This window comes from Pinus tabuliformis, chromosome 1_1 (genome assembly GCF_031772625.1).
Source record: "Pinus tabuliformis cultivar Carrire ecotype Pingquan chromosome 1_1, CPIR1, whole genome shotgun sequence".
NCBI lineage: Eukaryota > Viridiplantae > Streptophyta > Pinopsida > Pinales > Pinaceae > Pinus > Pinus tabuliformis.
The window spans coordinates 492,461,252-492,487,062 of NC_142297.1; the positions used below are offsets into that span (position 1 = coordinate 492,461,252).

At 38.7% G+C, this 25,811-nt stretch overlaps 1 protein-coding gene across 2 annotated transcripts in view; it reads left to right on the top strand.

The window, feature by feature from the left end:
* Positions 1–17,230: 17,230 nt before the first annotated feature.
* LOC149213932 (medium-chain fatty acid ethyl ester synthase/esterase 2-like) overlaps positions 17,231–25,811 on the top strand; it is a 424,233-nt gene continuing 415,652 nt past the window's right edge. Inside the window, exon 1 of one of the 2 annotated variants that reach the window (XM_089392144.1) lies at positions 17,231–17,726. In XM_089392144.1, the coding sequence (XP_089248270.1) occupies positions 17,473–17,726 (254 nt within the window). In that variant the 5' untranslated portion in view covers positions 17,231–17,472. The remainder of the gene's footprint in view (positions 17,727–25,811) is intronic. The other variant, XM_089392145.1, reaches the window with a different exon arrangement.

The window sequence follows — 25,811 nt, forward strand, 5'->3', positions numbered from 1 at the left end:
AATGAAAATAGAACAATGTTGTTGCTGCTTTTATGCGCCAGAGTACCCTGCTTTGACTGAAGTTGACCGCATGCATAGGAGGCTCGATTTGGATGGAAGATAGGTGTTTGTCCATCCTTGGACATTCCACTTTTCGCCCATGCTTTTCGTTCTCGCTCATCCGCTGCGCCACATGTCAAACGGTAAACTCATTACAGGTTGTGGGTACTTCCTGTAGTCAAGTCATCAAAAACCTCTAATTCTGGAACATAAAACCCCTAAATTAATTCTTATGCAATTTAATAACTATAGAACAATTAATAATCAATATTCAAGGATTTTGAGGGATAAATGATGAAAATGTATGGATAAATGATGTGAAACTAGGAAGGAAAAAGGGTCTTAGGATGATACCAACACACCTTCTACAAGATGATAATCTTAATTGTATTTTACACCAACAACCGCATACCATCCAAAGAAACAAAATTGTCAACTATCACAACAATGATAGGGAAAAATAAGATAAAACCACATATGAGCAAAGTGAAATGCATAGCCAATTTCGAGAGCATCGATCTACAAATAAACACCCATTTCAATGTAATCTTTCAGCGACATCTTGAATGAATAGAGGAGGCTCTTTGACAAAGGCAGGAAACACATCACAATATCGACAAGAAACGAGACTCGAATAAGCTTCCAAGAAAGTGGTTCTATCATTATGACTCCAAATAAGCTTAAAGCATTGGCAATTAACAGAAACACAAGATTTTGATATAACATTCGTGATATTCTAGCATCAAAATTATAACTCGATAGTACAAATTTATTCAACAAAATCATGTTGCATGATGAAGAGAATGATTCCACATTTTAATGAAACCATGCTTCGGTATACTCCTTCCAACATCTTTCTCCACATTACTGCCTAGAATTGTCATTGGACATAGATCATGTTACCGCCAACAATATACTACTTAGAGCTCTTCTTACACCACTATTAGACTATAAATTGATACAATTGGAGCTTGACCTAATGCTCCATTTAGATCATTGTACATCAGTTCATCTGACTGTCCATTTACAACTAAAATACTACATAGAAACTTTATCAAGACTCTGACTTTCAGTTGCATCTACTAAGACGTGTGAAGGTATAACTTTGGTGGAAGCCATCCTTTTGTCAAGCCATCTCTAGTGTTAAAAGAATCAAACATCTTCAAGCATTTAAAGAGAGAAAATATTCAAGGCAGCAGGGTGTGAATGAAAGATGCAAAGGACATAAATTAGGTTTTTAAATTACTAAACAACAAGTTGAGACAAATAGTTTATACATGCTTGTTCTTCTTCAAGAATTATTATATTAGTTTGTAGATAAGGATGCCTCTCGAAGAAAAGACTGGAAAAGGAAGAGAAGATCAGACAAGTTGAAGCCTATGATGAACCAAACCTCTAAAATCCAAGCGTGTGAATGGATGGAGAGAGCATGTTACTGTGTCAACGAGTGTCGTTGTGTGGGGAGGGATGGGGAGCTCCGCATACCACGACACTGAGCATTATTGGTCAGAGGTCCATGGTGCAACAATCAGGAAAGAGGGAATCCAAGAGAGAAATTTTATCTATAGAATGACACGCAAATAAAAAAAATGGTTACCAGACAAGCACTCATGTCAACACCGTTGAAAGTAAGACCATTGCATTTCACGAACAATGACAGAGCAAGTGTTAGGGAAGCGGATCATTAAAGCAATGACAAAAAAGACCAAGGGTTTCAAGACTGCTCAGAGTGGCAGAGTGGTCTATCTGACCAATTTAGAGAGGTTTCGCAACAAAACCTGCTCTGATACTAGGGTTGGAATGAGCCACTAAAATTAAGATAAATGTGAGTTTTTTTTACCATTCATACAAATGTACATATAAATACATTGTCCATGACTATTGGATTCATCTTCCAACTATTGGATTTTTTTTGCATCCGAGCCTTCACGAATTACATGTCCATTAAATTTGTTCCAAAATCTTCACGGTTGGTAGCAGAGGTTTTTGCCATCTTTTATCAGAGGTTCTTAGATAATTTTTTCCTAACCCATAACACTAAAAGCCTCTGTAAAACCTTTTGCTAAGTGGTTTTTCCTTGTATTGTGTTTTAGTTAAGGACTCATCCATAAATAAAATTGTTCCAAAATCTTCACGGTTGGTAGCAGAGGTTTTTGCCATGTTTTATCAAAGGTTCTTAGATAAATTTTTCCTAACTCGTAACACTAAAAACCTCTGTAAAAACTTTTGCTAAGTGGTTTTTCCTTGTATTGTTTTTTAGTTAAGGACTCGTATCCATAAATACAAAGTCTTGAGTTCCATCGCACATAACCTAATACCACATCTCCATTAAATAAGAACAACAAATCATGGAAATGATTACCTGATCTAACATTATTATGTTTTTGGTTAAAGACAACCATAATTATGAAGTATGGACTTTTATGCATTAGATATGTATTAATTTTCTCTTATCCTAGGGTTTTGAACTTTCTCCCCTTATTCTTCCATTTTTTTATTAACATGCCATGGGAGTGTCCTAGGTGTGGTGCATCAATCTTGATTATGTTATTAGCTATTAACCATTGTACAAGTGCGCAAATTATCCATGTTGTGCCAATTTTCCCATGACACTCTAAAAATCCACTCTCTCCAACCTTATGTGATTAGAAATAACAGTAGAAGTACAAGAGTTTTCAAGTTTACTTAACTAGGTCAATGAAATAGTTTTAGGGTTTGCACTTTACAACATATCATGTTAAGATCTTAAATTCTAAGCAATAAATATGTATCTATTTTATTGTTTTTATTCCAACATTTTGAAATTTCCTTTTCATTTAGCTTCCATTTTTTATTGACATGCCATGGAATTACACTAGGCACATGGTGAAGCAATCTTGACCATGTTGCTAGTTGTTAACAATTGTAATGATGTGCAAATTCTCGATATTATAGTAATACAATTCCACTCTTTCTTGCCTTATACTATTTGGAATAATATTTGAAGTATAAGGGTTTTCAAGCTGAATTAATAAGGTCATTAAACTAGTTCCAATGTTTATACTTGACAACATATGATATTTTTGCATTGATAGTGAGTGTGGTGATATTCATTTATATTTTATTTTAATAAGAGGTAAATAAAATGGAAATGCCATTAAGTGAAAAAGTGATTTTATAAAATGAATGGAGTTTGTGCCATATAAAATTTATGAAGGAAAATGTTTTTGGGTTGCTTTAATTGGTGATTTCTATAGACTTAGCAATGGGGTTTGATATTTGGTTTTTAATTTTTTGGTTGAGTTTAGATAACTAATTACAACTATGGTCACTTAGGTTTCTGTTCTAACTTGATTGTTGCACACTTGGTAAGGAGAGGTGCAATGCTATTGCTCTCCTAGCCATGGACCCAAAAATACAATAAGCTTTCCTTTTTGCCCCTTCTTTTCTTTGATATTTTTCCATACTAACATGGCATATACAACCAATTGAAGTGTTGTTGACTCCATAATCCTTATTTTTTTGGAATGCATGGTAAATATTTCCTTCTCCAAACCCAAATTGTTTGATTCATGATAGTTATTCATTTGATTGGATGTGATTTCAACTATGACTATTTGCATATCTACATCGCCACTTGTAGTGGAAGGGTTGGACACATATGTTGATGATGTTAGTCTAGGTTTAAGTATATGTGTTGGTGTTGGTAGTCTTACTGTGTTGCATGTTTTGGAATAATCCTTTGATATATTTTATTTGATGACTTATCTCTAGGGTTATTGCTTTAACTTTTTTCTCATCAAGGACATGGGTTAATGGGAAATATTTCTATATATGGCTCATTTATTAGCAGGTTTTGTAATGAAAAGTTATATTTTCATAGTCTAAAACCTAGGTCCATCAAGAATTGTCTACTAAAGAATGATTTTATCTAGTAGGCCAAGATTGAAGTTAAGCTCAACACAAATTTGAGCATAATAAATGATGCCCCTTTGAACGTCACTAATGTTTGACTTAGTAAAGTTTCTTATTAAATTCAAATTTTTACTTAACACTTGCGGAATCCACAAATGAGTGGGGAGATTCAATAGCCTCATCCACATTGAAGGTGTTGTAAAAATAACGATAGTTGAATTAAATTTTGGAATATTGGTTTAAATATGAGACCAATAATGCCACACAACATTGGTCCCTCTTCCAAAACCATTCTACAATGTTCAATGTTAGAAAAATAAGGCAACGAAAAACAAAACTAAAATTATACCACATGGAATTTATCAATTTTTAAAATATCATTAAAAACTGATTGAATCAATTGATCTGGTGGATCAGTTTAATGCTCAAAATTCCAAGTGTTTGGATTGGCTTGAAACTAGTGCCAAAGCGAAGATTTTTGAAATTTCTAAGTCTACTTAGTTAGAAACCCTCCATGCACTTTATCTGATTTATTCCTACCTATTTGTTCCGTTACTTAACAAGTTATTTACAATGTAAATACAGAAAATAAACACTAGTGCATGCTCAACATATTACAGATCAACAATTGAAAGAAACAAAAATAATCACACCATATGACACAATTATTTTTGGACCAATGTCCCTAGAAAAACCCAATGTGGGAAAACCAGTGCAGCTATCTGAAGGTTTTCTTATTAAGCAATATCAGAGTACAATCTGGGTACCAAAACTGGCCTACCCAACAGAGAATTTCCTTGGCAGTAATAGCTCTAAGTTTGAGACAAATCTCCTGGCTGAAACCCCGGATAATCCTTCCGGCAGCTTCTCAGCACCAATCTGCCCCATGAAACCCCAGTGTTAGCCTTTTCTGGACTGCGTCAGCCCCTCTCTGCCCAACGTTGGCCTTGCGTCACCGTTAATGGGTCTGTATCAGCCTTAGGAGGCCCTGCATCAGCCCTCTGGCCCTCTGCACCAGCAATGTTGGCCTCTCTAAGGCTCTATGCAACTCCCAGTTGCCTCTGCGTGACCCTGCGTGAGCCCTGGCTAGCTCTGCATCACTCTCCCCAACTATTGGGCTACTCTCCCGGCACTATCTATGCCTCTCTATCTCTCTGTACTCAATGCCCCTCAGCCGCAACTCCTGATCACTAATTCTATCTCTCTTAGCAAACCCCGCTCTAGAGAATAGAATGACCGATCACTCTGGTGTTCTCTCCAAGTGACCCTCAAGCCTCCTCTTATACTTTTCATGTTGACATATCAACGACCGAGATTAAGTCCCTAATCAATGGCTAAGATTAGATCTGACTTGATCCATGTCTTTTGGACCATTCTAACACAATTTCATATTAATCCACATTAATATTTTATTTTCCCTAAGTTTAGACTTAGGGACTCCATTAAAAATATTAATTATTTTAATATCCCCTAAACTGTTTAGAATATTCCCAAACCCTTTCTGGGTATTGGAGATCTCATGTGTTCCAACCTCTCCACTAAATTTCGTGACTAGAGCACATCCGATGCTACCCCAAATCAACAAATATCTCATCGTCCTGAATCCAACGCAACTCGTTTCACTCAAAACCGACATCGGATGCTCCCGATATTGCGTTCTGATTGATTTGGTAAACAACTAAAAATTTTAGAATGAGTTTGCAAGGATTCCCAGTCAGTAGTTCGTATGCTGATTGGGCAATGATTGGGCAAGGTGACTATGCCTCCCATCAGCCAATGAGATGAGGACAAGTGTTAGTCATTTATTGGTTCGATTTGGCGGTTTTCTATTGGTTCATGTTGTGATTGGGTGGACTAAATAGGAGGAGCCACTTGGGTCAATCCCTAGCTGCCACGTGGCCTTCTATTAGTGGTGTAAAATTTTGGTATGGCCAAAGTAGGCCTCCACTGGATTTGAACGCGAGACCAACCGCCTACCAGCAAATTCCTCCACTGGCCCACCTATGGTGTTACTTGATTAGTATGGTTAATAAATATTATTTAAAGTTTTCAATATGCATAATTGGGGGAGGGAGTAAGGATAAGCCCTAGCCCCTGGCCACCCCAGTGCCCACGGGACCATAAGCGGAGGGGCCAAGGAGCTAGGCCTTAGCCCCGCCCACGGTCACAACCCCGACACTTAACCATTTGAGCCAACTCTTAAACCGAACAGAAATGAGGAGGGGGCCAGCCCAAGGCCACATGATGAGCCATAGAATTGAGAGGGTGTGGAGGAAGGGGGCCAACCCCAGGTCATATCGGTACCATAAGACCAGGGGCGCGGAGTTATACCTTGGAATCTCGGCCCCCAATGCGATCATCTGCGCCAACATGACCAAGATTTTCGGAACTCGCGGCTTAATGGGCAAACTAACCGTCCTACAATTTTGCCCGTCGATTCCGGGTTTGGGGCGCTCAAGCCAGGTTTAGGCTGAATTGGAGGATGATTAGCTGTAGAATTTGGGAAAAACTTGAAACAAGCATAACTTACTCAATTTTTGGCCAAATGAGGTGTAGAAAGAACCAAAATGGGGGTTTTTGACAATGTTGGATCCATTGGAGACATCAATTTTGTTGTTTGACTTATGTAAAAGCATTTAAACACACTTTTGAACACTTAATGAAAGACGGTTTGCATTGGAAGTTGGACCAAGAGATTTAGCCCAAGAGAGGGGTGAACTCATTTATCATGTTTTGTGTTATGTGTTTCAGATATGCTTATTTTGTCTTTGTTTGGCTGTAAATTGTGGTTAAATTCACTTGTTTTATGTGTTTAGTAAATTGATCCTCTACCCAAAACACATATAAATTTTACTTGCAAATTGTTAAAAATCTTCAATTTTACATATTCAGATCATCAATAAACCAATGCATAATCTTAATATTCAATAATAAACTTATTGACACCCAACATTTACGTTGGATATCATTATAAATTTCCCTAACATATTCAAAAACAAAAAGCATTTATCCCTATTAACTCTTCTTCTTCTTCTTTTTTTTGGACTGGCGGAATCGGTAACGCGTCGGGCTCTCATATTTGCATGACACGAGGTTGATCCCCGACCACTATAACGTCCAGGTGCAACTGCACTTACCCTAAGCATAATGCATGGGTAAGACGAGGTTTGCACTTGCGACCAACATAACGACATCAACGCCTTAGCAGTATGTTCGTTGGCCAACAAGCCACACCCCTGGGGGCTATTTATCCTTATTAACTCTTTTTTTGTCAGTGAAATTTCTTTGGTTATATTCTCATAAAAACATATATTACAAAATGTGTCTCTACAACCCCCCGAGCCTCATTCCAACCAAACTTGTTTGCACTGGGGGCTGGAGTATGCCAAAGATTGATCCTTACAAGCATTATTTTTGCTAGGCTTAAGAGCCATACATCACAAAAGAGAGACAAAAAGAGCACAAATATTGACAACAACATATCAAGGAGGGGGATGGGGAGGGACTACAGGAGGTGCAACATGAAAGCTAACATGTTCATGCATGTGGAAGTCAATGTGTTCAACTTGAGCTTCTAGATCGCGAAGACGCTCATTGGTGTGATGGTGGCTCCGATGAAGATTGTCCAACTGCTCCAGAATCTCATTCTGGCTAAATTGAATATCATTCATATATGCAACTAGCTCATTACAGTCCTCATATCGATGTTCTCGAATGATGTCCATATTTTCCTGAATTCCTCTAAGTTTCTTTGCAATGGAATCCAATGAAGCTAGAGTGTCAACCCAGCCAGGAGAACGAACCGGAGCGTGAGCCACCTCACTATCACATTCCATACTTGCAAAATTACCTGAAGAAGAGCTTTGACTAAGAGTCAGATGACTTGCAGGGAAATGGTGGCCACCCCCATGGCGTGGCCGCCCGCGATGACGTGACATGCCCACCGAACTATGAAGATTATTGAATAGGAAGTGGAAAGGGACCCGACACACCTTTTTAGAGCAGAAGATAGAGCCCCTACCAAAAACACAAGGGAGCCTGTCCAGCTTTGAAGCACTACACACCCAGTGAGGAGAAGCCCTAGAGCGATAAGAGATAGACTTACTCCAAGTTAAACTTATGACAGGGATGCCTTCTGTAACTGGATGAACGACCTTCCAAATGATCACTGCATGCACCCAATTAACTAGAGACCCCACCCATAGGGAATTAACCCCATACCAGCAACAATTCAGAGGGAATAGAGGGCAAAAGAGAGTTATAAGCAACCCCTGACTCAGGACAATGAAGACGGTGAACACGAGAGCCAGACCAGAACAAAGAAGGTGGTAAAATTCAAGCGGAGGCAGACACAAGCTAGAAACAATGCCAGCGTCTAGGGCTTGAGCAGTTGAAACCCTCCAACTCAAACCCCCGAAATCCCCACTGCGAGAATTACCAATGCCACTCTCCTGGTCACTTTTCCACTTCACAAGACTCCATATGGAAATGACCTAGAGAACATCCACTGAATAAACAAGAACCCAATCGGAGAACCAAAGACAAAGTAGAGGGGTTACCTTCACGAAGCACAGGAAACAATCCACCTTAAACCCGCTTTCAGAATTGATGAGAATTCACCTTATTTCCCATCCTAGCTCGGTGCCGAGAAGAATTCTGCCTCTCCAAGTCGAGCCTGAGTCCCAAATATTGATTTGAAAATTGTAGTGAATCCATACTACAGCAAGATGACTGACCACTGCGCTGCGCCAGCTAAGCCAACACCCAAGCGAGCACACATGGTCTCTGTCATGAACCTTACTACACTCCCAACACCCTAAAATCATCGCCCAAGTTACAAACATTGGGTGATTACCCAGAGCACCATTTAACTGCCAAAACTCAACTTCTAGAGAGTTCACACAGTAGGAGTACCATTGTCGTGAGCCATAATTAATAACTAGCATGTTTGTCACGTGGGAGAAGGGCATAGCCCCAATGCCTAGTTTCCAAGCCTTTATCCACACCATCACAGAATCCCTATTAATACTTAATCTCAAAAAATATTTAGTTTTTTTTCAAATTAACTTTCAACATCAAAGATTAGATATTTATTTTATAAATAATGAAAATATATTTATTTAATTTTAAAAATTATAATATAAAAACTTGTCATTTGGGAGAATTGTGGTTATCCTAGGGAGGACATTCTAATTTTCTCGTTGACTATCAAAATAAACACTCGACCATTGAAACATGTCGAATGTGGTCCCATGGATTACCCTATTATTTAAGAGATGAGCTTAGAATGATACAGACAAGTGGTTGAAATTGGTGTGTATTTGACACCCACATTTGAAAAAGCATCTTTGAAAATATGAGACAATTGTTTTCCTAAAAATGTGGAGCTAAATGCAGTTAAACCACCATTTTATAATACTATATGGTTGTTGAAAGCTCATCTACTCCTCATACTCAAGTGGCTACATGGTTTTCAATGCTCACCTAACACAATCTTTTTTATTAAAAAATAAATGTGGTAAGTAGTTATAAGTTTGTTTTAATTTATATAAATTGGTTAATTTTTTTAATTTATTTTTTAATGGAGGAGTTGTAAGTTTGTTTTAATTTACATAAATTGGTTTTTATAATTTTGTTTTGGTTTATTTCAAATATATTTACATGGTTTTATTTAGTTATTGATTCTATAGATTTGTATTAAAAGATTTAAATATTAAAGGTTAATTATTTTTAATGAACTTAAAAGTATAATTAAAATAGTAAAAATTATATTTTTATTTAAAGTTATTATATTATGATGAGAAATTATGTAATTTTTTTTTAGGATTTTTAGATTTAAAAAAAATTATTAAAATTTGTTAGGAAATTTTAAATAAAATTGAGATTTTATACTGTTAATTTTAACGTTTAATAAAAAGTGGATTTAATACTTCTTCGTTTAATAAAAAGCGGATTTAATACTTCTTTTTAGACTGTTGCAATTCATTTTTAGAGGGATAGTAATTTATATTTGCAATTAGGTTGATATAAAATGATTTTTGTAAAATTTGAAATCAGAATTATTAATTATCTAATTTATTTGTTTATTTATTTTTTATGAAATATTTTTTATTTTTTATTTATTTATTTATTCTTCAGTTTAAATTTTTGCTAATGGAAACAAGTGAAATTTTATAATTAAATAAATCAAATAATATTATTAAATTATATGTATGTCAATTATTTATTGTTGTGTAGAGTGAAGGGGTAGATGTATAAGCGTAAATGTTTAACATTTAACATTTATATGCTGGTTCAATTGGAAAATAATATAAAATTAAAAGTAATATATAGTTGAGTATGGTGGAGATGTTGTAGTGTAAAAATTAAAATTAAATATTGGCTCAATTCATAATAAAACGTTAAAAAGTAATAAAAATAATAAAATTCAATTTGCTATATTGTAACTTTGTTTTGTAGTAAATTGTTTGCTCAAACACAATCACTTGCATAAATTTTGGTGGGTGGTAACTAGTAGTAAGTTTACCCATTTACAATTTTACCCCTACATAAGTGTTGAAGAAAACATAAATAATGGTCGAAGTAACTCCCATAGGTATATTTTTTACATTTGAATCCTATCCATTTTTTATGCAAAAACTTGCTTAAGTTATGGTGGGAAGTAATTAATGGTAGATATGTCATTTACTTGAGTATAAGTTATTTTCAAGTATTTTGTTTCTGAATGGTTTTCTTGTAAAGCTTAAGAATAAAAATTCCCTACACAAATGTCTAAAAATCATGCATGCATGTTACAACCATATCCATAAATTATGGCATAAAATGAGTGAGAGAGAGAGGCGGAGGTGTAAGAGAGAGAGAGAGAGAGAGAGAGAGATGGAGTTGGAGGATAAGGGAGAGGGAGGGAAGTACAAAGACATAGAGAGATAGAGGTAGAGAGAGAGGGAGTGGCAAGGGAAAGAGGAGAGGAGGGGAGGGAAGACAAAGAGAAGGAGAGGAGAGAGAGAGGGAGTGACAAGGGAGAGAGGAAAGGAGGGGAGGGAAGACAGACAGAAGAAGAGGAGAGAGGGAGCAAAAAGGAAGAGAGAAATGGAGACATAGGGATGGAGGGGGGAGTGGGGGAGAGAGAAGGAGAGAGGGAGGGAGATAGTGATAGAGTTGGAAGGTAGAGAGAGAGAGGTGGGGGGAGAGACAAAGGGATGTGAGAGAGAAAGGGAGAGAGAGAGATAGTGACAAAGTTGGAGGGTAGAGAAAGAGATGGGGGGAGATAAAGGGAGGTGAGAAAGAAGGGAGAGAGGAAGGAAGAGAGAGAGAAAGAGAGAGGGAGGGATAGAGTAGAGCACGAGGGAAGAGAAAGAGAGAGGGAAAGATGGGTCCAACCTAGATATGGTATGTGCGTATATAAAAGTGAACCTAAATCCATCTTAACCCTAGATCTATCAAGCGCCAAGAGGGATCAAATCTCTTTTCACTTTAAAATAGGTCTATATCTCAAGAGATTTGATCCCTCTCAATGCTTGATAGATTCGGGGATAAGATGGATATAGTTTTATTGTCATTTAATTTATTATAAACATATAACAATAAAATAAAGTACAATATTTTTTTTTCAAATGTGTTGAAATATAAAATTCATTATTTTTTCTACGTAAAAGCTATCTAATTTATATATTAACTGTACAAACGAAAATTACAAACTGTGAGGCAAGATCACAAACTGTGAGGCAGGTCTTCCAGGGCTTCTGATAGCTCACTGGGAATCAAAAACAAAATTCTGAGGTCTCCCATTCCGGGTAAGCCTTCACAAAATAAAACGGACCAAGCCCTGATATAACGCTCCCACGCAGGGGCAGCACCAGACCACATAAGCAGAACCAGAATTAACCATCAGCGGGCTCCAAACATTACTGCCCACGCAGGGGCGAATTGCCAGAGGGATATGACTTAATAACCAGGGGCGAATTACCAGATGGGATTGACTGAGCGTCCCGACAAAATTGAAATTGAGAATTGACTCATTGAACATGAGACCCGACCATCTTCCAAACCAAAAAACAGCAGGTGAATAGGTAGGCAACCACTTCCAGCCATCAAAACGAAAGCGCAAGAGAGAATTACCCGTGTTATTTTTGATCCTTTCGCTGAGTTGAGGAAGAGGGAAGGGACTCAAAGAAGGCGTCAGCTTCTTCAGCGAGGCTGGGATCCTCCACGAAGTACGCCCAGCCTTCTCCCTCTGGCGTATCCTCCCCCATCTTGCGCCGTGTCTCGTCATCAATACCCTGAGGGGCTGGTCCCCCCGGAGGAAACGACTCATGCTGACCAGCCTCAGACGCTGGTGGCTCCAAAGCGGAGCTGTGTTCCCCTGCCTCCAGTGATCCTTGGACGAATTCTTTGCCTTTGCCCTTTGTTTGCTTCTTCTGCGGGTCTTGAGGGGTAGATTCCCCATTTCCTTCCATAGTTCTGGTGAACATAATTGAGACGTGGGCACTGAGCCCTGGGTAGCTCTCAGCCCTTGGCAGTGTGAAAACCACTGAGCCAAAGGAGGGAAGTTCTGAATTGTCCTCATCACCACTTCCAACCTCCAAAAACTGGCGGATTGGAAGCGGAGTGGCTTTGGCTCTTCGATGGCAGTAGCAGCAACAGCAGTGGTGATGCTCATCCACTGCTGGAGCTCGCGAGGAAGAGCCTCTAGCTGGACCTCTTCTGCACGGCTGTCGCTGACGGAGTCTTGGCATGTTGAAACTGACTCTGCTTTTGTTTGAGTGCAGGTGGGCTCTGAGTCGAAGACTGAACCAGTAACCTCCCAAATCTTTCTTTGGTGCCCAATTTCCCTTCTGAAACTCGCTCCTTGGTGGTACGGTGGACCAATTCCGGTTCTCGCCCAGCAATTGAGCCAAGTGCTTCCGGCTACAAGACCAGCAACCAGAGAGGCTATGGCAGCGATAGTAATCACCAGACACCCGACGCTGAAGTGGATGGAGCTGCCATCGTCTCGGCTCTCTGCAATTCCTTCTTTCCTCAAATTCGCCCGACTTACATTCCCAGCACCCTCCATCGCTGTTGTTATTCTTTGCCTCAGGCTCTCGATACAGGCGCGCATTAAGTGCCCTGTGCAACCCCATAAATCTACCGCCCTCACCATTAACTCCATTAAACACAGCAGAGGGTTCATACGCTGGTTGACGGCTTCATATGGGGGCCGTATCGTTTACACGGGGCAGCCCATGCATGGCATGTGGCATGCCCCTTGTTGCTGTCCCGCCACCCGCATCCGGGGATAAAATTCATTATTTTAAGGTTGCTTCACATAGTGGTTAAACTATGATAAAAATGTATATATTCTTTATATTTATTTTTTCTCTGTAAATACTAATTCTATTAAAAAAGTGAAAAAATATGTACAATGAGGTCAAGACCTCAGAGGAGGACGAGGCCATTCCTCAAACAAAAATTCAGGGACATTACAGTTTAAACTGTCAACCAGACTTACAATACAGACCTCAGAGATTTGATTTCGGTCCCTGACATACTGACAAAATTTACCAGGACTACAGTTATTATAACCTTCAATGACCTCAAAAACACTGTAGCGACTAGCATAGCTATCTTAAAACAAAAATTGAAATCTGTGTTGGCTGAATTTTCTACTTGAAGCATGAGAATGAAATAGACAAGAACATTTAACTGCAAAATCAAAGACACAGGACCAAAATTGCATAGCATGTGAACCAGAAGGCGACCCGACAGAAAGGAGCAGAGATTAATCCGCATGACTTGGAGAAGCTGGCATATCCTCCTTTGCCTGGCTTGGTGAAGCGACCCAGGTCACGAGCCCGTCTTCGTCCAGAACCGGCGCTCCATCAGAATCAGTAACCAGATGTAAAAAGCCAGTTGCTCTTTGAGATGGCTCGCATACAATATCATCTTCCTGAGCTGGGACAGGCTGCTGAGGCGCATCCGAGACAGGGGCGTCCTCATGCATGCGGTCAACATGAAACACCAACCCAGTCATATCCCCAAGTAGAATACTGTCATCCTGAGAATGTGAGGAAGCGGGTGGAGTCGAACTGAGCTGGTTGCTCTCCTCCTCTGAGACAAATACTGTAAAATTCATCGTCACCACAGGTCTGTTGAGCCGACTTTGGAATATAAACCTGGAGGTCTGGTAAGAGTTATTCGGGATAAGCCTATCTTGGTCCATAGGCGAAGATGAGGGAGGGACTAAGGCAATGGGGGAAACCTGCTGAGGAGTAGGTTGACAAGGGCGACCCCTGTTCCCTGACCAACCTCCACGACGCGGGATACCTCGACTGCGAGGCATTGTATCAGAAGAAAAAGACCTGAGAGAACGATTGAGACAGAGTAAACCCGAAATGGTGGGAGTGCTGATAAAATCCTGACGATTCCAGAGCCGAGCGATTAAGCCGACAGGAAAGACCAGACAGGGGAGCTGAAGCGGCTTAGCTTCATAAAGAACAGAGTCATTAACTGCAACAGAGGTGTTGAGCCGATCCATGTTAATGAGCCGAATTGTGTGCAGAGTAGCCATGCTTGCATTGATATCAAACTCACTTCGAGACTGATCAGGATTTAATTCACCTGCCATGAACCTGAAGCGACCTCCTACGACGCGTACCTTGTAGACCTTCCGCCTGCCATCCGTCAGGCCAGGTGTCTGCTTGGCATAATCGATCATTGAATGCAGTTGTGATCACCCGCATCCGGGTGTATATATTCTTTATATTAAAAATATTGTTTTTAATTAATTAATTTATTTTGTGTAAGTTGAGAAGATAAGTTGTATTAGATCATATCAAAAAGGGAATAGTATCATATATGTCTTATGTGTTTATTAGTGTGCTACTAGGGAAACCAAACCAATCATCTAGCAAAATTGTTTTAACCCATCGAAAAAGTTGAATTTGAAATAAACTTATAGTATGTTCAAAAACTTATAGTATGTTGTTTACTTAACCTACTAAGTCTTAAATTTCTTGTTATAGATTGATTTCAAAAACTTATAAAACATAATAACATAATTTATTAGAAATGATAATTAATTATCAAGTAGAGGAATCCACATAAATTGCGACAACTCATTTGGTATCTTCCTCTAAATCTATTAACTCTAAGTATGCCAGTTTCTTGGCCATCTTCGTCACTTTGATGTCCAATTATCTAACTTGCTTATGGGTTTCATCCAAGTAGAGAAGGATTTCCTACTACACCTAAGATATTTCAACTAGAACTTTCCCCACAATTATTTTTATTTGCTAGTCGATATCCACAATTTGCATATACTCATTGTTCCTGCTTCGCATAGTGCCTGTGTTTGGAATCCAATTTCCAACATGCTCTAGTATATCTTCATTTGAGATAAATCCTGGCTTCTCTTTTTGCATTTCAATGTCTCGTTGAATTGATAAAGGAGTATTGTTGTGATAAATTCTTGTAGAATTCTATGTTGCACTTTGACCCTTGGAGGTGGAAGGTCTTGAATTGTTGTGACAAACTCGTTTGTTATAGGCTCCTTTGCTTTTGGGCATGATGTTGAATTGATAATTGAAACAAGGGAGGAGAGAAGAAAGGTAAAGGAGGACCACAAAATAGTGGGAGGAGGAGCATTTCCTAGACAGATAACTAGACTTCACACTTTTAAGACTATTTCCACAAGATATAGAGACAAGTGTACATGAATTCCAATAAAGGGCTTTAACAGAACTTGACCCTACTCTTGAGGGGCGAAAACAAGAAGACATAGAGGATATGATAAATGTCGGGGTTAGCCATGAGAAGCAACTTTAATAAGCATAGGAGAGAGCCATGACCAAGAACCATAGACAAGTCACAAAATGGGAGGAAGTAAAAAAGATTTGAAACAAAATAGGGGCACAATACACAACACCGGATTGCGCAAGGACCAAGGGGAGAATAGAGTTGCAAAGGGAGAGAGAAGTTAGAAATGAAGGAAGAAACAAGGGAGGTCTTGGCCCTGAATAGAAATTTGATACCTTGAGAAAAAGTTAAGATTAACAACAAAAATAATAAAGGCACGAACCTTGGTGGGGTAACATAGATAGAAGGCCTCTTTAGAGTCAAGGAGAAACACTTATGGTGTGACTAAGTAGATTAAAACCAATGCAAAATGCCACCCAACAAAAAAAAAATGCCATGTGTAGTATGTTAGAACCAAATTTAATAGGAGGCGGAAAGGAAACATCAATTGGAAAGAGAGATAAGAGAGATTAAGAAACACGATTTCCTCGAAAGACACTTTGAGAAGAGGAAGGGCAACCATATCAATTTCTATGAGGTAGACTTGTAATGTTCACCATCACCATGAAGACCACCTTGTTGAATTAAGAGAGCAATTGCTATCATGATAGAAATGTACTTCGAACACCTGCTTTTGCGTGACTTGCTATAGGAACTAAACATAACAAAGTAATGTTTGTTATGGTTTTGATGAGACCCTCTTAATGCTTTACAAATGATAACAGTTTGTGGAGGACTCAGTCTCCTGTGTTCATGCCAAGTGGAGAGAGCATTCAACTACGAGTGTTCTACACATTGGCAAGCCATAACCTTATTTAATTACCTTAAGTTGCACCGCCTATATATATGTATATTACCAAATAAAAACATTTGTTTATTTAATTTAATAAATATATGTAATAAGATATAAAGAATTTAACATACATTTTGAAATAATTTCAAATTCTCTATTTTATGTTAGGTATACATTCTAATTCATATAAAATATATATAATTTATTTTGATAATAGGGAATGCATGGTTAAAGTATTCAAGATGTTAAAATATATATAATTTTTACATTTCTCAAATATTTCTTTTTTTTTTGTAAGCTTAGGTGGGACCTTCTCATTTTCGAGTTTTTACATGTCCGTTATTCACCCCATTTCCAGGGAGGGTAGCACAAGAATCGAACCCAAGATCTCCGGTTCGGCGAGACTTCATTTCCACGGCCATTGCCACTTGAGCTACCCCATGCGGACACATTTCTCAAATATTTCAAAAGTTAAAATATATATAATTTATTTTGATAATAAATAATAATTTCTAAAATATTGTCATTAATTTAATTTCTCACTCATCATTCACTTCCCTACCTTATTCTAATGTTATTATTGCACATTCCCACCTATTCAATTCCCCACCGTGTGGTATTATTAGGGTATTATTATTGGCCATTCTATAATCTAACCTCACCCATACCAAATTTACACACGCAAAAAATAATAATTACGAACGCAATATTTTCTAGACTGGCTTGGCGTGATGGAAAACGTGTTTGTACGTTTGGTGGGATCAACACATAAATATGCATAGGAGGTTTACAGAAAGCCTGAGTCCAGATATAATTTGATTGCGAGCATCGCAGGAGACAAGTGGTCAAACTTCACCTGTTATTTCCCCATATTCCTGGGTGCTTCTCGGCTCCGGCTCCGCAGCAATCCAAGCTAAAATTCCTTTAAGCTCGACAGAAACCACTGTGCTCTAACAGAAATTTAACTGGGAATGGATTTTGTAGATGAATGGGGAGCCTCAAAATTGGGACCATCTCTGATTCTCAGAGCTCTAAATTTATCAACATGGCAGTATTTTGTTGGGCTGACGTCAATTTTAATTTATTTCCTATATAATTTTCTGGAAATGCATTTGATTGGGGATCTGTTAGTGGGGATGAGAAGGAACTCTGTAAAGCTATTGTACGACCCGTCATCCAACATCGCTACTCACTTGCTACCGAAGTGCGAGATCCTCAAAGGAAGGTATGGATCAAAAGATTATTCTGATTTTTATTGTTATTATCAGAAGCATGGCTGGATAATATGGACTTCCTTTCGTTTGAAGGATACTTATTTCACCGAATTCACTTGTGACAATGAGGTCTCATCCTTTTTAGATGCCATTTGGCGGGTTGAGCCAATGGATACCGTGGACTTCCTTTAGTTTAGATGATAATTGTGAAGGGCATTTATTTGGCCAAATTCACTCGAGTCTTCCACTCAGCTCATCTTTTTCAAAATGCCATTTGGTGGGCTTGACCACGATGGATAACATGGACTTCCGTGGGATTATATGTCAAATTTGAAGGGTAAATCATTTGGCCAAATTCACCAGAAACTTGCATTCATTTTCATCCTTTTAAAGATTTAGGATGCCATTTGGTCAGGTTGACCACAATGAAAATGAAACCCTGGTCGACGGCCTAACACTCCATCAAGTTCACCCGTGAACCAAAGGCATGGTTGGCTTTAATTTTATTTTGAAGGTACAGATGCGTATTTTAATTTTTTAGAGAGAATGGTTAGGCTGGAAGCCTGTTACGATTTCTGCTCTTCAACATAAAATAAAACCAGCCATATTTACATTCACTTCCTGCTTAGCAGTGGTTTCTATCATGCAACTATAATTAGACCAATCAAGTTACATTTAGATGAAATCTGTGAATTTTGTGCTTTTCTTGATCTAGCTATCAACCCAAGTCAATGAATTTGGATTTTGCTAGGGCAGTTTAATCTATGTAAAAAGCGTTTGACCACCATTGCTGCCTGTGATTTGAACTTTGATTGAGTCTGTGAAAGTTCTGGAGTCTGTTAAAGTCTCTAGCTTTTTCTGCACCAATAGTTAAGACCAAGTGCATTCATTGTCATGGTTATGAAAAATACCTGAAGTTTTGCATGGTGGAGATTTCGGAAATGGGTTTTTCCGAACAGTACAACTTTTTTTTGCAGAACTTCTATCCCACATTGCAACAATTGTGAGGCAAGGGTGGTTTGCGAATTATGTATCAAAAGCTTTGCTAATGTGTCAGTTGGCTTTGTGATGCAAGTCCCTAGGTTAATGTGATAGAGCATCTTCTGTCACTCTCACTCTGGTAATAACATTGTTTGAAGGTGTCTATGTGTTTTGTAGGTCTCCTTGCTCTTGATTGTAGAATTTGTATATGCCTTTGTGGTGTCTATGTGTTTTGTGGGTCTCCTTTGTAAGTCTCCTTGCTCTTGATTGTAGAATTTGTATATGCCTTTGTGATTGGGTTTGTGATAATTTCTTAAATGTAATTTGTCATTGTTGACTTTGTGACGCTAGTGATTGTAGATTTTGTTTGTGCCTTTGTCATTGTTGGGTTTGTGATGCTTTCTTAAATATAATCTTACTAATAGAGGGTTTGTGAGACACACATCAAAAGCTTTGCCAATTTGAAAGTTAGCTTTGGGATGCAGGTCCTTAAGTTGATGAGATAGAGCATCTTCCTTTTCGAACTGATATTGCCTAGAGGTGCCTATGTGTTTTGTGAGTCCCCTTGTTTATGATTCTACACTAGACTTTATATTACCTCTATTATTGTTGCTTTTGTGATTCCTTCGTAATTGTGATTTTACTAAATCCCAAATGGTATATCGCCATGTCAATACGAGTGCGAGTATATGTATAATAATTCCAGTTTCAAGATGTAGTTTGTACCATCTTAGTCATATCATCCCATTCCGGTACATGATCATTTAGAGGTGCTTGTATGTCTTGTGAGTTCTCTTGCTTGTGATTTCTTCTTTTTCTATGCGATTTCTTCCTTTTCTATGCCTTCTTAAATGCAAGTTTACTAATAATATATATGATAATAATATAATTTGAAGTCACAGTTCAGGTATACACCAAAAATTAACATTTGGGATCCCTTTGTTTGGGATAAGAGAACCTTTTCACATAGCAATTTGACTACTTATTGAAGAGTTCCTTTCATGTAAATATAAAAATTAACTTAAAAAAATGAACTAAAATATAAATAAAAGGAATATAGATATCAGAGAAAGTCTGGTTAAAAAATTTGAAAATTTGGATAAAAATGTAAATTTCATCGAAACACACACACACACACACACACACACACATATATATATATACGATTAAGGTGGACATTTGCACAAGCTTCCTAGGTAGAGATGGGTTTAGGACTTGGGTGCAATGGAAAATGTGCTAGGAATCATATCATACACTAATATTAGTTTTTGCAACTAATGGTTACTAGAGGGCATTGGCCAATCACTATCTCATAACAAGATTAATCAAGTTTCATATAATCAGAAATAAGTGGCATTTGCCCCAATAATCATGAACTGGCCCTTCCAGAATCATCACACTTGAATATACCTAACTTGTATGCAAATAGATAAGAATACGGATTTGTATGCTGGATGTTTTGAGAAGTTACGATCAGGATTAAGGTGGACATTTGCGCAAGCTTCCCTAGGTAGAGATGGGTTTAGGACTTAGCTGCGATGGAAAATGTACTACTAATTGTATCATATAGTAATATTAGTTTTTTGAAGTAATGGTTAGTAGAGGGCATTAGCCAACCATTATCTCCTAGTAAGATTAATCAGGTTTCATAAAATCGGAAATAAGCGGCATTTTCCCCCAATAGTCATGACATTGAATCTTTCAAAATCATCACACTTGAATATACCACAAGTTGTATTCAAATAGATAAAGGATCCGAATTTGTATGCTGATTTTTTTGACAAGTTAGGATCTAGATACAGGGAAACAACCTTTACAAAATATATAATATATATTATTTATATTTATAATATCTTTTCTCCTTGGTCACTGTTCTCTCTTAAAGTAAACTTTAAAACATAAAGTCACTTTAATTTTAAAATGTGTCACATATACTTTTTCCTCATGAAGTTATTTTATAACACAAGTCACTTTAGTAATAAAGTACAAGGTACACATTACATTAAAAGTAAATTTTCCCCTCCTGACTTAATTATAACACCTCAAGTCCACCACAAAAGTTATTAAAGTTTATTCATAGGCCTAGAGACCAAAGACCATAGGAAACACATCCTTGGTACCATTTTCAACAATTAAGGTGTTTCTAAGTCTTATCTCGCGAAACCTTTTCTAGGTTTTGGAGATCTCGTGTTCCTTAGCCTTTTAGACATCATAGAGACTAGAACACCCGTCCGCTGCTACATCAGACTCCGAAAACTAACACTCCCTCTTAGCGAGGAATGTATTCTCCACTACACATCTGTTCTCTAAAGTATATGAACTTGGCTCTCTGTAGAGCCTTCGTGAGTATATCAACCACTTGCTGGGGTGTGGGAACATATTGTAGCCGAATTGATCCACGCTACTGGTGTCTAACATCTGTGATACCTCCTTTCTTCACATCTTCAAACTGATCTAATTCCCTGTCATTGGAAATCACTGTGAAGAAACTATTCACTGTCCACCAAGCTACTGCGGATACTTTGATCTCATACTGCTGATGCCTTTGCACTACTTTTGTACTGCTGCAACCATTGCACATGTGTGTATTGATCTCCTCAGATTTTAAAGTTCAAGCTTCCATAGGACTGCTCCCTCTGAAGCTAGACTTTCTTTGAGTCTCAAACTCTTCTAATCTACCGTGTCACTACAATTGGCTCTGCACTTGTCTCTTGATTCTTTGACTGCAACTAGCTTTGCACTATCTACTGAGCACCTGACTATGCCCAACTGGCTCTGCAACTGCCTCTCAAGTATCTGACTGCAACTAGCTCTGCACTATCCATTGAGCACCTTACTGCGCCTAACTGGCTCTACAACTCAAGTATCTGATTGCAACTAGCTCTGCACTATTGCTCAAGTATCTGACTGCGCCTTGCTGACCCTTCAATCCTTTTTCTACTCTTCTATTGTGGGCTCCTATAACATAGGTACTAATCCATGCGAAGTTTACACAGTTACTGGATCTGATCGATTGATCAAGCCCTTCCATGGCTAGATCTAGAACTCTTGCCGCTCTTCCCATGGACCTTGCCCGATCTGGCATACTGGAGTATCATACTCCTCCATTTGAGGATAATGCTGCAAATATCGTGAACCATCCTCCAATTTGGCGGACAAGTCATCAATCTTTGCCGATGCTGCGGTCGACTTCCCCTTCTCGTCCTTCATTCTCTTCAGACACTGGGTGACATAGTGACCAAATTCAACACATCCAAAGCACTTGACCTTTGACAAGTCTTTCTTCTTCTTCTCTCCCTTTGAGTCTTGCCCCTGACTAGGACCCTTCTTCGCTTTTCCCTTTATTGCAAGGGCTATGTTCTTTTCTTCCTTCTCCACCTTTGGTCCCTTGCCACTATTGCTGGTAGTACCATTTGTAACGCTGAGCCTTAGTTCCTCTTGAGTGAAGTCACACCATAGGGGCTCCCAACTAGGAAGTGTGTCTCACCCAAAAATCACCTGGACGAATGTACACCACTCCTCGGAGAACCCGTTGAGTGCAATGCGTACCAGCTCACAATCTAATGGTTTTTCTCTCCTACAGCCTCAAGTTCATCTCTGACACCTTGAATTCTAGTGAGATAAGATGTCACATTCTAACCCTTCTGCATCTTAACTGTTCTCAGCTTCACCTTGAGAATCATTTTCTGATTCTCAGATGGATCCTAATACAACTTCATGACGATATCCCACATGTGCTTTGCTGTATTCTTATTTGCAATATGTGGGACGATGTGATCTCAAACTCCATCGAGAACCATCCTCTTAGCTTTGGCAATATCTTTCTTGTTCTCATGGTATGAGATAGGATCTGTCGATTTAGCAACAACTGTTGTCATGAACTCCTTTAGACCATGCTCATCCAAAAGGAATTGCAACCTGGCCTTCCAGATGCCAAAGTTGGAGGCTCCGTCCAACCTGTCCTGATCTCTGAGTCTTATTGCAACCATCTTTGCGAAACTCAAATAATATGGAGAACTATATGCTGGAAATCTCCTTCTCCTTCCAGCAAATTAACTCAATCTTCTCCCGACTACTCGCATTCCTGCTTGCAACTAGATCCCGCAACTCGCACTGGACTGCATAGTACTGCTCTGAGATTTCAATCTTGCCTCCGGAAACCCTTTTTTGACACTATCACTACCTTTTGCTGAACACTGAAGCTACTCGCTCTACCTCCGATCTGGTACTGGCATATGATCTACAACTTCTGCAAGACACACTGGTTGATTGTGTAACTCGAACTGGCAATCGAACTAACTTCAATTGGTCTCTTTTGCTGGAAATCTTGGCCTCCTTTTCTACAACTAGAAAACTGGAAATGCTCTGAGAATTTTAATGGAAATTTTCTTTGTGTGCTTTTCTCTTCCTGCCTTGCGTTGATCTACAACTGCAAAACCCTTGCTACAAAACTTTTGTGCTAGATGTGCTTTGCGAATTTACTTATCTGCCCATCGAAAATTCTTTTCCGACAATCCTACTGCTTGCTGCTACTGCTCTTGAGACAAATCGAACATTTCCTCCACCTTGGATTGGCAATCGATTTATGTCTCCTTGCAATTCACACCGCTTCACTGGCCTGCGCAGATCTAGAATTATTTTGCTTAGGTTTCCCTTTGAATTTGCACAAATCTTGCTTCCTTTCGCCTAGAGCCTCTTTGATCCAATCTTGTGCGCTCCAATACCATGTGAAAATTCATTGAATGCAACAACTGGAATTATTCTCATAACTGTTAGTAGTTTATTTGTCTTCTGTTAATTATTAACGACAAATAGTGAATAATTCGCTAAAGCATTCTTCACAATAAAAACACTACGAAAATATAAAACTGGAACTAAGAAATAGATGCACAAAAAAAAAATATAACACCGTTATTTTTGGACAATTTTCCCTAGAAAAACTCTGAATTGAAAACCAGTGTAGCAGGTGAGGGTTTTATTGTTATGCAACAATTTGAGAAATTTTACAACTGTTGCCAAATTGGCAAACCTCCGACAATCTACTGATCTCAAGTGGCAAAATATATTGGAGACAAAAATGTCTCCCTCTGCAAACCAACTCGACTCCTCTCCAGTTACTGGCACTTCCTAGCAACTCGCACTACTAGACTGGAAATGCGCAGATTTGGCCTCTGGAAATTCATATAGGCTCGGAAACCCTTCCAGGTGAGTTGTTCTGCCTCCCTCTGCCTCTGGAAACCACTCACTTTGCCTTCTGGAAATAGATCTGTCTTCTAGCAACTGAAACATGGCTCTTTCGACAACTTGCACTGGGAATCTGGCTAACTCACACTGCTTTGCATGACCTCCTTTGTAGATAATTCGACCCCTCTTTTCCTATCTCTCCAACACTGGAAATACTGAAGAAATCTTCCTCCAGAATCTCTGTTCCCAAATCTTTGCTGCTCCCCCTCTCTGATGCTTCCCCTAGCTTCAACTGCGCCCTTAATGAATACTGCAACTAGGTAAGTTGAATTGCTCAAACTCACTCAATCTTCCTGATACCTCTTCTCCAAGCCCTCGACTTGCTCTTAAAATCTTTTACTGGACCTCCAACGACCAAGATCTAATCTCGATCAATGGCTTAGATCACTTTGACTCCATCAATAGAAGTCTCTAGAGCAAAATCGAATTACCTTAATTAATTAACTTTGATTAACCAACTTCCTTAAGTTAGACTTAGGAAATAATTAAATTATTGGCTAATTAATTTAATTAAGGTGTTTGTAAGTCTTATTTCGCAAAACCCTTTTTGGGTTTTGGAGATCTCGTGTTCCTTAGCCTCGTAGACTTCATAGAGACTAGAACACATGGCTGCCACTACCTCAAATTCCAAAAATTAACAAGGACTTGTGTTGGTTGAATAATTTAATAGGGAAAACCTTTTAGCCATTTATCGTGAAATTGGGAAAGGATTGTTGACTTGTGAAATCAGGGGAATGCCTTGAAGCTAATCTTCTTCCCATTGGATCTCCAAGCAACCTTGTCGATCTCATTCGAAGGATAAAGGTGAAAGAAGAAACAAACATAAGAGTAGTTTTACTTTTTCTGCAATCACATGGATCACATATTTGTTCTTCCATTGCACTCACTAATAATCCAAGTGAAAACTTAATCAAATAAAATTTACCAAAAGCACAATTCAAAACCTTTTGTGACAACATCTTTTGGGCCACAATCTCTATTTGCTCGGACTTACTTATTCTCAGATGGATCCTAATACAACTTCACGACAACATCCCATATGTCCTTTACTGTATTCTCATTTGCAATATGCAGGACGATGTGATCTCAAACTCCATCGAGAACCATCCTCTTAGCTTTGGAAATATCTTTCTTGTACTCATGGTATAGGAGAGGATCTGTCGGTTTAGCAACTTTAGACCGTGCTCATCCAAAAGGAATTGCATCCTGGGCTTCCAGATGCCAAAGTTGGAGGCTCCGTCCAACCTATCCTGATCTTTGAGTCTTATTGCAACCATATTTGCGAAACTCAAATAATATGGAGAACTATACGCTGGAAATATCCTCCTCCTTCTGGCAAATTAACTCAATCTTCTCTCGACTACTCGCATTCTTCCCTGCAACTAGAGCCTGCAACCTGCATTGGATCTTGCAACTCGCATTGGACTGCGTAGTACTGCTTTGAGATTTCGATCTTGCCTTCGGAAACCCTTTTTCGACACTGTCACTGCCTTTTGCTGAACACTGAAGCTGCTCGCTCTACCTCCGATCTGGTACTGGCACATGATCTGCAACTTCTGCAACACACACTAGTTGACTGTGTAACTCGAACTGGCAATCGAACTAATTGCAATTGGTCTCTTTTGCTGGAAATTTTAGCCTCCTTTTCTACAACTGGAAAACTGGAAACCCTCTGGGAATTTTATTGGAAATTCCCTCTGTGTGCTTTTCTCTTCCTGCCTTGCGTTGATCTGCAATTGTAAAACCCTTGCGACAAAACTTCTATGCTAGATGTGCTTTGCAAATCTACGGATCTGCCCACCGGAATCCTTTCCGGCAATGCTACTACCTATTGCTACTGCTCTTGAGACAAATCGAACTTTTCCTCCACC